Source organism: Corylus avellana, chromosome ca1 (assembly GCF_901000735.1).
Source record: "Corylus avellana chromosome ca1, CavTom2PMs-1.0".
NCBI lineage: Eukaryota > Viridiplantae > Streptophyta > Magnoliopsida > Fagales > Betulaceae > Corylus > Corylus avellana.
Window position 1 is genome coordinate 30675126 of NC_081541.1, and position 13875 is coordinate 30689000.

Below are 13875 nucleotides of genomic sequence, written 5' to 3' on the forward strand. Positions count from 1 at the left end.
CAATCTCCTTGCAAATTGCACGGGGTTTCCTTTAGGCGTAACCTTCAAGATCTCTTTCGCCAAATCCAACGGCGCACGTCCCTTGTCATCTTCAATCTCCGGGTCCGCACCAAGCTCCAGCAACACCTTAACAACACCCGGCTTAACATACCCAGCCGCCATATGAAGAGCCGTCAAGCCGCCGCTGCTATCGCGATGGTCAAGGTTCGCGCCGGCTTCGGCTAGGAGCTTGACACACGGCTCGGATCCGAGCCCGGAAACAAAAATAAGCGCGGTCCGCCCATCTTGGTCCACGGCGTCCACGTCACGCATTTCCTCCTCGGCGAGCCGCTGGAGAGCCGTCTCGTCGGCTTTCTTGGCTGCGGTCCACCACGGACTCTCGTACTCCGCCACCACATCCTTAGCTATGTAATCCGACAGGAGCCAGGAAGGGGCATGCCCGTCTTTCCACTCGATCAAGTACTCCATGGCTGCCCCACCTCCCACCGCTCTGCTACCGATGATCTTATTGACTTCACCGTACGACTCGTCGTCGGCGTTGTTTCTCGGAAGCGTTTCCTGAGTTTCTTGGAGGTCTTTTTCTTGGTTTTGGATGGCATAGACGGTGAAGATTCGGGTGCCATGGTTTGGTTTGAGGGCGAGTTGTTGCTGTTGGGAGGGAAAAGAAGAAGGGATGGTTATGGTTCTGAGTTTGAGGCTAGAGAGAGATCGATTGACTGAGAGAGCGTCCATTGGTGGCGTTGGTGCGTGATGGTTGGCGGTGATGGTGGGTTAGAGAAGGTGGCTGAGCTGTCAATGGTGGATGCAGTGAAATCTGGGAAGTGGGTTTGGGATAAGGAACCACATCCATAATCCATTATCATATGTTGGTGTTTCTGCGATTGTTTTTTCTGCCTTGTCCAGGCAATTTTGTGGTATTGATTTCTGGCCACAAACATGGAATTGGGCCAATTGGAGGATGAGTATGGGCCCATGAAGGGTTGATTTGTCCTTATTGATGGGAAAGGGCCTTCTGTGTCTGATCAAGAGATAAAAAGTGGGGCCTAAAAAATGGGGCAAAGAGGCTGGAAAAATATTGCTTTTCGAGTTTCATTTATATGGGCTTTAAACCATACACACATTAGTTTGGGCTTTAGACCATACTTGACTAATAAGGCTTTTGCTTAGAACCATATGCAATACAAATGAGATTTGCTCCGAGTTTTCTTAATTCGACACAAATTTTCTGCGAACCATAATTTTTTTTTTTTTTTTTATAAATTATTATTTAAAAATAAAAAATATTTTTTAAGCATATATATTTTATTAATGAATGCTATTAAAAGAGCATCTAACAATATGCTAAAGACACATATTACTTTTAGACATTAGTTTGCAGAAAATTTATATCATTCTTTGTTTAAATAAGTACATTTATTTATAGGAAAAAGCTATACTTTACTGTTTTTTGGAAAGAGGAAAAACTATACTTATCCCCCTTAAACTTGCACCCAAAATTTAAATGTCCTCCTCAAACTTTAAAAAGTTTCCACTAACCCCTCCAAACTACCTAGCTCTTTCACTTACCCTGTTGTGTTATAATTTTTTATTAAATCTAACGAAAAAGTGGTAAAATGTCTATTATACTCCGTGGCATAGCCACATTAGGGCTTGTGGGGGTTGTAGCCCCACAAGCCTTTCATTTTTATTTTTATTTTTTATAATTAAGGAAAATTTTGAAAATGGCATCTACATATTTGTCACTAAAAAACACACACACTTTTAAGTGAGGCTCATTTGGTCTTTTGAAAATCAGTGTCTTTTTTTTTAATCACTCTAAAGTTTTTTTTATTGAATTATTGGTAACTACATATCTTCTTTTCTCTAGTGAGTAAATAAAGCAAAAATGATATATAATTTTGGTTGCATCACCCATCAAACACTATTTGCCATTTAAAGAATATTATAAGATTCATATAAAATTAGCTTGTAGAAAATTTCAAAAGATATATGTTTAGAAAAAAAAAAAAAAATAGGAAGTGTTCATAAATCAAAGCAAAAAGTAATCACTTCCGTTGTATATAATTTATTCCATGATTACTTTATATATATATATATATATATATGTGTGTGTGTGTGTGTGTTTTTACTCTATGATTGTTTATTTATTGTTTATCAATCTGGTTGTCTCTTATGTAATCGTAATTTAAACTTGAAAATTTAGGCTCATGAATTACAATGTCAAAATTAAAAACTATTTATTCAAAAGAAAAGAAGTTGACATTCCAAAAAGTAATACACCGTTTGATTTTCATGACGAAACTTCAAATCTTAAAGGGTTATTAAAGAATATTATTCTAAAACTCTAATAGTGAAAACTTAACCGTTGTAGTTGAAAAACATTCTTTTTTTTATTATTATTTTAAATTACTTTTATCATATTTTTAATTTGGCCTCTACAACTGTAAATTTTTGGCTCTGCCACTGATTACACTCTTATAATTTTATGTTAAAATCATGGAGACTAATATAATTGTTAATTAACAATACCATATATATATATATATATATATATATATATATATATATATATATAATACTTTTGATATGATATTAGAGCCATGCAATCATGAATCACCCCACACACATGACACATATTAGGTGACATCGTCTCCATATACCATGCTGTAAACTTGCATGCCCAATATTGCTGTTACTTCATCAAGAATGCATGTCATTGTTTGGTTAAAATAATTTACACGTGAAAATATATTATCTCAGATTTCAGGAAAATGCAAACCTCATTCCTTTTATTTATTTATTTTTATCCATTCTATAAATTTAATTAATTTCTTTTGGCAGGCGTGTGAAGCAAAAGATGATTAGATTACAGCACTCAAGGCTGGCTAGCTACCTGCATGCAAAACACATTAATCCTTTTTCTTTTCTTTTTTATTATTATTTTCTGTCAACAGCAGCCAGCAGGCAAACAGCATAAAGGCTGACCTAGAACTAGAACCCAATCATATATAGTTTCCGCGTATAATTATTTTTTTTTTTAAAAAAAAGCTTTCCATTCTTTTCCCATCATAATTTCCCGATTTATGTCTCTCCCCTTGGGCCCACTTCATCCTGACCCTCCATTTGAGCTGGACCCAACGAGAGAAACGACGTTCCCGTTGATCATGAGCCACCCAAGACTGAAGACCACCGAAGAGAGGAAGCTTCAAAAGGGTGGCGTGTTTGGGAAGTGAGAAAATTTGGCAAATGAGAATACCGTGTGTCCCGTCAGAAATCACGGCAAATTACTCGATTTTCCAGCACATACTTTGGAAAGCAAATCCTACGCGGTTTCTGTAGAGTTTTGTTCTCAAGCTGGTGACCCCAAATTAGACCCTTTTTGATCGCCACGTGTTATGATCTCAGTCGTTTAGGTAATCATTTCGGTGGACAATGGAGAGAAAAATGAGTTTTTAGAGTAGTCCCACCACACCCCTTTTGGTGCCCCCCACCAAACACGGATTAGTATCTCTCCATTTGAATTTGAAATGGACAGAAGCTATTTTTAAGTCAAGATTAGATTACAAATCTAAATGTTTTATATAATGTTAGAATAATATTAAATATTAGGTCCTAAGCTGATGTGACACTGTCCATTTACTATCATATATTTTTTTAAAAGATTTTTACAATGAGTTATATGATAGACAGAACACATCAACCTAGCAAGATAAGAGTAATAAAAATGTGTAGTATTTAGGGTGTGATTGGCAATTTGGCATTACGATTTTATAGATAAAAAGTGTACCAAATCGTAAAAAATGAATTGTTTGGAATTTTTTTTTTTTTTTTTAAGATACAATTTTAAAGGCTAAACTGAGAATTTAAAGATCAAAATATCAATTTTGCCAAACACTTAACTACGTTTTTAAAAATTACGTTTTCAAATCGCACGTTTTAGAACTGTTATTTTTAAATCACACTTTTGAAATCATAAACCCAAACGAACCCTTGCCATTACTCTATTTTGTTATATATTGATAGAGTAATGCAATAATACTACACTCCTTTTTCACCCTTATTTTAAGGGCTTGATGTGGCAATACCATACCTCTTACGATTTTATACCATACCTTTTTTTTTTTTTAATAATCACTACTTTAAAAATTGATGGGCATTGCCATGCCAGTTAATTAGGCGAGCGAGTACAATAAGAGTGAGGATAAAGTATAATATTTAGCATTAATTAGTCATGGTTAGATATGTAATTTAATCAACAATATATTTTACTTGAAATTGACATCATAATCCACTAAACACACCATGCCAGATAGGGTACACCCAACCGACACCAAATTTTCAATTGATTGTTTATTTTTCTTTCAAACTCTGGAAGTAAATTAAATTATATATATTTTTTTTTCTGAAGCACTTTGGCTTCCCTCCTTGTTTCGCACTTTAAATACGTCACGGATTCTGAGAGACTCCTATTCAGTTTCCTCTGCCAATATTAAAGTGTCTCATTCCACAACCCTTCAAACCCCTGAAGGCTGAAGCCACCTTTCTCTCTGCATCATCATCCCCATTGATACACTTCTCAAAAATGCTGCAAAAACAAGCAGGAGTTGCTGCATGGCTTTTTTCCGCCATTGTTATGATCTTGGGTGTTGTAAATGCTGAGGACCCTTACAGGTTCTTCAACTGGAATGTCACCTATGGCAACATTTATCCCCTTGGTGTTCGTCAACAGGTTTGTTAATTGTTTGATGTAGCAGGTTGCTCTGTTTTTGTTTCTAATCATGTTTTGATCCAAAAAAAAAAAAAAAAACAATTCATTTCATTGTCATCTTTCTGTTTTTGTTGGCTGCTGCAGGGAATTCTCATCAACGGCCAGTTTCCCGGGCCTGAAATATACTCTGTTACCAATGACAATTTAATCATAAATGTTCATAACAGCTTACCAGAACCTTTCCTCTTGTCATGGTGAGAAATCAAATCTCTCTATCTTGATCTTCCATTTCATTTTCCAACCATTTGTCTTTGTTTCTTAACTTCTCTTGCTGCTGCTGCTGAACAATATTTAAGAATACAAAGATTGTTTCTTTTTCTTTTTTCTTTTTTCTTCATACTTCAATTCATTTTACTTTCCTATAAACCAAACAACTTTTTGTACCAAACTGTAGAGATCCTGAATATTTGTCCTACTTAACAAGATCAAATGAAAATTCAATCAAGCATTTATTTAAATGGTACGTAAGACAGCTAATAAAGTAAAGTTGTAATGTTTCTTCCACTTATATTATGATAATATGATATGACACCAAAAAGATGGTCCCGGATTTACCTCTAGAGGATTAATTAGTTGATTAATTCTTATCAAACTCTTGTTTAATTCTTGGGGCTAGGGATCAATAGAGGATTAGTTGATTAATAACTCTGTTTAGATTAAAGTTTACAATTTGTATGCTATTTCTAATTAAATTGGTTGTTGGATCACATCATAAATGTAGATAAAACATTCTTGTTTATTTAAAAGAGTTTGTATTTTAGTAATTATGTACATGTAATAATAATAATTTTAAAAGAAGCAAAGGGCAAAAAATACAGTCCTTTTTGGAAGATTTAGCTGCAATTCAAATTTACAGCTGGCATCACTCATGAGATGCAACCTTAATCAAACATGTAATGTGATTGGTAGTTTGGTAGGCTGCTTTTGTGAACAATACATGTAATGAGCCCACTTGATGCTTGACTGGAATAGTGCTTGCTTTTGACTTTTTTTTTTTTTTTTTTTTTTCAAATGACTTAGAACCCTAATAAACGATCCCGCTCGTAAAAACCGTGTATCGTGAAAACTTTGTATTATTAACTAAACAAATCGATCATTCAAGCCGACCCTCGCGGACCCGGCATTTGTGTTTTAATGTAATGGGTTTTGGTATGGAGCTGAAATGGGAAAATGTAACAGGAACGGGCTTCAGCAGAGGAGAAATTCTTACCAAGATGGAGTGTATGGAACCACATGCCCCATCCCTCCAGGCAAAAACTTCACCTACACACTACAGGTGAAGGATCAAATAGGCAGCTTTTTCTACTTCCCATCTCTTGCATTCCACAAGGCAGCTGGTGGCTTTGGGGCTATAAAAATCCTCAGCAGGCCTAGGATTCCTGTCCCATTCCCTGAACCTGCTGGAGATTACTCTCTTCTCATTGGAGATTGGTACAAGACTAATCACACGGTAAAAGAATTGGCCTCTTTTTTTTTTCTTTTTTTTTTTTTATTTGGTTAATTGGTAAAAGAATATATCCCCTGTATATATTGACATTGTTGTGTTACTAATTCAGAAATTGAAGACCATCTTAGATCGTGGCCATAGGCTTCCCTTCCCCGATGCTATTCTAATCAATGGTCGAGGGGCAAATGCTACATCTTTCACTTTTGAACAAGGTAATTTTTTAAAAATCTTTCACTTTTACAGTTTACTACCGTTTTGATTTCTATAGTGAGTGACAATTAATGGGTACGTATTTCTTTGCTTCTTATAGGAAAAACCTATAGGCTTAGGATATCAAATGTGGGTCTCCAAAATTCACTCAACTTCAGGATTCAGGGCCACAAGATGAAGCTTGTTGAGGTTGAGGGCACCCACACGATGCAAACCACCTTCTCTGAGCTTGACATCCATGTAGGCCAATCTTATTCGGTGCTCGTCACGGCGGACCAGCCGGCTCAGGACTACTTCGTCGCAGTCTCGACCCGTTTCACTAGACGGGTACTCACCACTACTGCCACCCTTCACTACAGCAACTCCAAACGACCCGTTTCTGGCGAAATTCCCGGCGGACCGACCACCCAAATAGCTTGGTCTCTTAATCAGGCTCGTGCAATCAGGTACCTGTGATTTTGTTTTAAATTGCACTTTTGATATGCGAAATCGTTGAGTCGTACGTGCTTTAATAGTTAAATGTACCCTTTTTTGTGCATTTCAGGACCAACCTTACTGCAAGTGGACCAAGACCTAACCCACAGGGATCATACCACTATGGTCTAATTAACATTTCCAGGACCATCAAGCTGGAGAGCTCGGCTGCACAAGTTGATGCCAAGCAAAGATATGCAGTCAATAGTGTGTCTTTTGTCCCTGCTGACACTCCCCTGAAGATTGCAGATTACTTCAAGATTGGTGGTGTTTTTCGTGTAGGAAGCATCTCTGATAATCCTACTGGTAAAAAGATGTACCTTGACACTTCAGTTATGGGTGCCGACTATAGAGCCTTTGTTGAGATCGTTTTTCAGAACCATGAGAACATTGTCCAGAGCTGGCACATTGATGGATACTCCTTCTGGGTTGTTGGGTAAGAACATGCATAAGAGAAATAGCTAAAAACGACGCTCAGAGTCTGTTTGGAATTGCAATGAAAAATAGAGTTTTTGTCTTAAAAAAACAAAAAAAAAAAAAAAACATTTTTTAAACTTTTTAACACAATCCAAAACAAGTTTTTAGTGTTTGTGTGTATGCATGCGGGCACAATTCATGTACTAATCTAAATCGGATGTTGTAATGCAGAATGGACGGAGGAGTGTGGACGCCATCCACTCGAAATCAATACAATCTAAGAGATGCGGTTTCGCGTTGCACCACACAGGTTAGTATATGCGTTGTCCACAATTTCTGACATGACCTACAAATCTGACACGAAATGATTATATCAGTTTAATTAAATTGATCAGATTAAAGTTGATCTATATAATCGTATATTTATGCCTTAAAGCAAATCCCAGCACGAATTGCCACCCGTGGCCTAGCTGCATTGGAATATTGTTGACTGAAAATGGTAAAAATTGGTGGTGGTGCAGGTATATCCAAACTCATGGACTGCAATTTACATGGCACTTGATAATGTGGGGATGTGGAATGTGAGAAGTGAGTTTTGGGCAAGGCAATATCTGGGACAACAATTCTATCTCCGAGTGTATTCACCTGTGGAATCAATAAGGGATGAGTTCCCCATTCCAAAGAATGCACTTCTCTGTGGCAGGGCTGCAGGCAAACAAACAAGACCTCTGTAAACAGAGGTTGAAGAAGAAGAAGATCATAGAGCAAATATTAATTAACCATTACTAGAACACATGTGATTGACTCAACTCGAGTCTTATTAATTCTTTACTTTGCAAGTTTTGCTTGGTTTATTATTATTATTATTATTCATACTTCTGCAATCAATTTCTTTATTTGATTTCATTTGGGTACTTTAAAATCAACTTTTGCTGAATGAAAACTCATTTTGCTTTGTGGATTAATTATTAAGCCGTGTGTAATGTTAGAAGTTTTTTTGTTGTATCGCTTTATAAATAATGTGACTTTTAGAATCATTATTAAGCTTATGATTAATTATTATTAAATTTAGATCAAATAATAAATTTAAAAGTCACATTATTTTTAAAATAACACAAAAACGACTTTTAGAATTACATTAATTTGAGTTTTCAATAAAACTCAAATAAGCCATTTTCTAGTTTTATTGAAAACTTAACCCCTAGAGGCGGACCCAAGTATAGCCAATTTTTTTTTTTTTGTAGTTCCCCCGTTAAAATTTTTCTAGCTCGGCCCCACCTTACACCCGTGGACAAATTAAAGACAACTGGCCTATCCTATAACCTCTTTATTTATGTCACAAGGATTTTGGGCATTTTCATGTCTCCACTAAACGATTTACAGTTCAAAACCAAATTTATTATATATATATATATATATAAAGAGAGAGTGAGGGAAAGTAAGAAAGAAAGAAAGAAAAAGAGAGTAGAGGATTAGTTGATTAATAATTTGTGTTAGGTAAGTGTTTTGTAAGCTAAAATCGGTTATATGATCAGTAGATAAAATTAACTCCATTACATTCCTTTATCAAAAAGAAGTTGAATTCTAGTAATTAATTGGTTTTACATCACATGATAAGATAAGACCTATATATATATATATATATATATATATATATACCTTCCTTTATCTAAAAGACATCAAATTCTAGTTATTATAACTGTCACACGACAACTTGTTACATGTGATAACATTCAAATACAATGTTTGAATTATAAGATTTTTTTTTTTAAAGCAAAGGAAAATAAATATTTAGAGACCTATTTGGATGAACATTAGTTATATAACGTGATAAGCTAGATCTCGTTACATTCATCACTGTTGGATTTGAAATGTGATTTTTTGACTTTTAATCTATTGGTGATTTTAAAAGCCACATCACATTTATGATAATTCTAACAGGACTCTAAGAAGACTTATAACATTACTCCTAAAAGAGAGCATAATTTTAATTATTGTAACTGTCACGCAATAATCTGTTACATGAGTAATAATTGAATTATAAAACCATATATTATTTAGATTTATTTTCCCCCTTATCTCTACATGTTACCAAAAAAAAAAAAAAAAAAAAAGACATGGTGGGCTCAACCTAAAAAAAAATATAGGGTGGGCTCAAACAAAAGGGCCCAAAATGGGTCCACTTCCTGGTCAAGCAAGTAATGTGGCTTCATTCTCATAGGTTAAATTTAAAAGGCTGTGAAATGGGCCACTTGAGGCTTGACTGGGACACTCTTTGGATATTGTGTTACGCTTTTACTTGATCATTTCTGATTTTTACACGTTCTTTACCTTGTTACTGAAAATGTTGACATAATTATTGTTTCTTGTAATGGCTTTTGGAATTGTGGTTTTGATTGATGTCCAAGTAAAAAAATATAATCTTTTAAATTTTTAAGATAAGTGGTGATTTAAAAATAATTTCAGAGCAAAAAGTTATGAGTTCGAATCCTGACTCTTTCAATTCACCTCGTTTAAATCAAATATTTTACGTATTAGATTGTTGGCCGTGGGCCTTCAATTGTATAAAGTGTTTGCTTCGTTTATTTATGTCACAAGGAATTTGGCTTTTACATTTCCCCACTCCCCACTAGATGAATTACACTTCAAAAACCATATTTGAATATTACCCCCCCAAAAAAAAAAATTATATTTGAAAACATACATAAAGACAGCCATACAAGGATGGCCTGCCCCTTTCACTTCCTTGGACTCCTTTTGTTTATATTTCTTTCTCTCTTTCACTAATATAATAACTCAGTCAAACACATTAAACTAGGCAATCTGTGTATGTATTATATCATAAATAGCCGCCTTAGTTTATAGTGCCTCTTATTGGTGATATAATATGGTATAGTTTTCAATTTTAACTCTACAATTTATTCCATCAAAAAAAAAAAAAAAAAACTCTACAATTTATTCTAATTTTAATTAAATACTTTACTTGGGTGGGTTATTGGCTACTGACCCGGAAGGAATGTTGAATAAAATAGTGATGAATAAGCTATTGATGGAAGAGTTGGATTAAACAGGGGTGCAGGGGTGTGATTCAAATAGATCAAGAGAAGATTGGGTCTATTGTCGACTAGATGTGCCCAAGAATGAGCGATTGAGCAGGATTAGAATCTACTAAAATTTTTAGGAAATTTTAATTTTTGAAATTTCGAATACAGGCTGTCCATTTTTCATCCAATGGTCATTGTTCTGCTACGTGTCCCACTATTAATAAAATAATAAATATTTGTTATTTTATTATTTTATTAGTAGTGAGACACGTGGTAGAAAAATGACCTTTGGATGGAAAAAAGATTGCCTAAATTGAAATTTCAGAAACTGAAATTCTCTTAAGAATTTCAGTAGATCCAAATCTAATTGAGCATTATTTATATGATTAAATCAATTTTGTCCCATCAATTTAAACTTACGAGATATTAAAACATTACTTCATTTTTTCAATGAAAAAAGTGCTCATTAATTACTGATATTTGGACTTTGGTCAATCCGGCCTTAGAAAAATCTCTGGGACAATCCGCCCAATCAAAGGATTTGTTTTTGCATGTATGCACTCTTGCTTGAAACGACAACTTCTTAATTTCTATATAAATCCATGAAGATCTTAACGGCTAATTAACTAACTAACCAATTTAAGCTTTATTGGAAGTTTAATTCTTTTTTCTCTCAATTTCTCTTGGCAAAGAGATGGGATCTTCTACTACTCTTACTGTTGGCCACGAATACAATCGTCCTTGACGTGGCAGAGGCAGCTTTGCCAGCTGTTTTTATACTGGGGGACTCAACTGCCGATGTCGGGACCAACAGTTTCTTGGCAAGCAGCAAGGCGGGCTGATTTTCCTTTCAATGGCATCGATTTTCCTTCCTCCATGCCCACTGGAAGGTTCAGTAATGGCTTTAATAGTGCTGATTTTCTTGGTTAGTAATAAGTTTTTTTCCCACAAAAGTGCATGCTTTGCTGTATGAATTAATTAATTAATTAATTATTCCGTAATTTCACTTTGCTTTGGTTAATTTCTTCATCAGCCAAGCTAATGGGCTACGAGAAAAGCCCACCACCTTTTCTTTCTCTAAACACCTCATCTAGTCTGAAGCTGCAAAGCTTGAGAGGTATAAACTTTGCCTCTGGAGGGTCTGGCATCTTTCAATTAACAGGACAGTCAATGGTGAGGGCCAATATATATATATATATATATATCTTCTTAGAACTCTTATTAGTTTCTCCTTGTTTGATATGAAAATTAGCTCGAATCGTTAACTTTTTTGGTGTTATAAGGTTGGTTGTTCGAGTCCTCTATTTGAGATTGTGTTTGAAAAGTTTGAAAGTGCGTTTGAAAAGCCCAAAATGCTTTTGACATTCAAAAAGTCCGTTTGAAAAAAAATATTTGTTTGGTAAAAAAATATAAAGTACTTTTAAGTGTTCTAAAAACCTAAAAATAACTAAAACGTACTTTTGGCAAAAACTTAAAAATGAAGCTTTTGCCAAAAAAACGTTTTATTAACTTAGAAGCTCTATTTTTCAAATGCAATTCCAAACAGACTCTTAATCAATATTCGATTCTTGTATACAGGGATGTGTATCCATAGTTTTTCTGACAGAAATAGTCAAATAGGTCACAAAGTGGTTCTACCTTGAAGAGATTTCACGTCAATGTCTTGTGATTAAGATTAAACGATAATTAATGTTATATCATTGACTCCATATAACATCTTTATATGGATCAGAAGCTATATATATACATATATTTATCAGAAAGATGTTTTGTGTGAAAAATAGTAATTATTCCTCTTTTAAGCATGTGATATATATTGATTAAATTTCTTATTTTCTCCTGATGATCAGTTAACGTTAATGAAGTTTTATGCCTCATCAAACACGCAAAAGAATGTTATTTCATTGGGGGATCAAAATACAGCAATTTTGCACAGTCCGCAGCTCTCTTATTGCTACAATGGGTCCCTTGGCAACCCAAAAGTTTCTTTCCAAGTCTTTGTTCTTCATTAGCACTGGCAGTAATGATCTCTTTGGCTATTACCATTCCAACAGCTCTTTGTCAAAGCAAGATTTCATGGCCACTTTAGGATTCGCTTATGAGACCCACTTAAAGGTGACATTCATTCTCTCTCTCTCTCTCTCTCTCTCTCTCTCTCTCACACACACACACACACACACACACACAGGAATCCAGTCAAAGGGCTTTCTTGTTAAAGAATTTTCAAAATTAATATATCTACTTTGTGATCTGAAAATGCTTTAAATGGAGGGTATTAAAGAGCCTTCAAAAAATAAAATTCCACATTAAAAAAAGAGCGTCAAATTGGTATCTATAAAGTCTAACGCACCACTGCAACAAACACTTTACCGTAGTGGTTGTCTTTACCGCACGGAGCTTCTAATTGAGCCCTTTTGCACCACTTAGTGTGGGCTGTGCAGCCCTTAGAGAAGCTTGGATCCTTTTTGGTTCCATTGCCTACTATTTGTTTCTATTTTCATCTCTGTATTTCTTTTTTCATTTGGATTTTGTCGTTGGGAAGTCCACCCTGTTTAGTTTGTTTTCTCTCCTGTAACCCTTTTCTCATTATTGAATAAAAATAATAATAATAAATAAATAAAAAATAAAAAGGTCTAACGCACACCAAACTATTGCTTTAAAGTAGTAGTCTGGTTGCAATGCTTGGGTGTATGCACTCGCATATACTCTATCTAGCTAGCACGTGTGCCGTGACTCCTTGATGGCAAATAATTTCTTAAGAAAAGCACACATTAATTTAGATCATTTGGTTTTAAGTTTTTATCTTTCTTTTCTAACATTACTTAGTTTATTCTTTCACAGAAGTTACTTCAAAAAGAACAAACTTGGTAAACATGAATTGACATGATCAGGCTAACATATATGGCTGCAGGCTCTTCTCAATCTGGGAGCAAGGAAGTTTGGCATCAAAAGTGTCGCACCAGTTGGCTGCTGTCCATCTCAAAGAATCTACCATGCTACCGGGGGGTGTTTGGAGGAGCTCAACGACCACGCAAGAGCTTTTCATGCAATGCTTGCTTCCCTCTTGTTGAAGCTGAGCTCTCAATATGAGGGCATGAAGTACTCACTTGGAAACGCATACGAAATGACAATAAATGTTATAGAGAACCCCCTTTTATTCAGTAAGCAATTCATTCACTCTTCAATATATATTGCACATGTCGGGCATCGCTTAATAAGATAGAATTTTAGCTCACATGTTAGGAAGAGTGTTAAAATCACGTGTATCTAATAATCTATCCGTAAATTTTTCAGATTTTACGGAGGTGGAGACTGCATGTTGTGGAGCTGGGAAGTTCAGTGGAGAATCCTTTTGTGAACCAAAAGCAAATCTATATTTGAATCGAGAGGAATATTTGTTCTGGGATTTATTCCACCCAACTCAGGCTTCTTCGAAGCTGGCGGCTCTAACCCTCTTCGGCGGTCCGCCAAGATTTGTAGCCCCTATTAACTTCTCTCAGTTAGCCATTGCTTAG

At 35.2% G+C, this 13875-nt stretch overlaps 2 protein-coding genes and 1 pseudogene across 2 annotated transcripts; 2 read left to right on the forward strand and 1 right to left on the reverse strand.

The window, feature by feature from the left end:
• Window positions 1–6: 6 nt before the first annotated feature.
• Window positions 7–1161, reverse strand: LOC132166892 (signal recognition particle 43 kDa protein, chloroplastic-like; the record flags this gene model as incomplete). The annotated part of the gene is made up of 1 exon (XM_059577744.1): window positions 7–1161. A coding segment is annotated over exon 1 (726 nt), but the record flags the coding sequence as incomplete, so codon positions are not given.
• A 3311-nt stretch (window positions 1162–4472) lies between these two features.
• Window positions 4473–8222, forward strand: LOC132183790 (L-ascorbate oxidase homolog). Its single transcript, XM_059597212.1, has 8 exons — window positions 4473–4729; window positions 4853–4962; window positions 5948–6218; window positions 6325–6427; window positions 6526–6871; window positions 6970–7335; window positions 7548–7626; window positions 7838–8222. The coding sequence occupies exons 1-8, from the start codon at window positions 4583–4585 to the stop codon at window positions 8048–8050; spliced, it is 1635 nt and encodes a 544-aa protein (XP_059453195.1). The 5' UTR covers window positions 4473–4582; the 3' UTR covers window positions 8051–8222.
• Window positions 8223–9687: 1465 nt separating this feature from the next.
• LOC132169750 (GDSL esterase/lipase At1g71250-like) lies at window positions 9688–13875 on the forward strand (annotated as a pseudogene).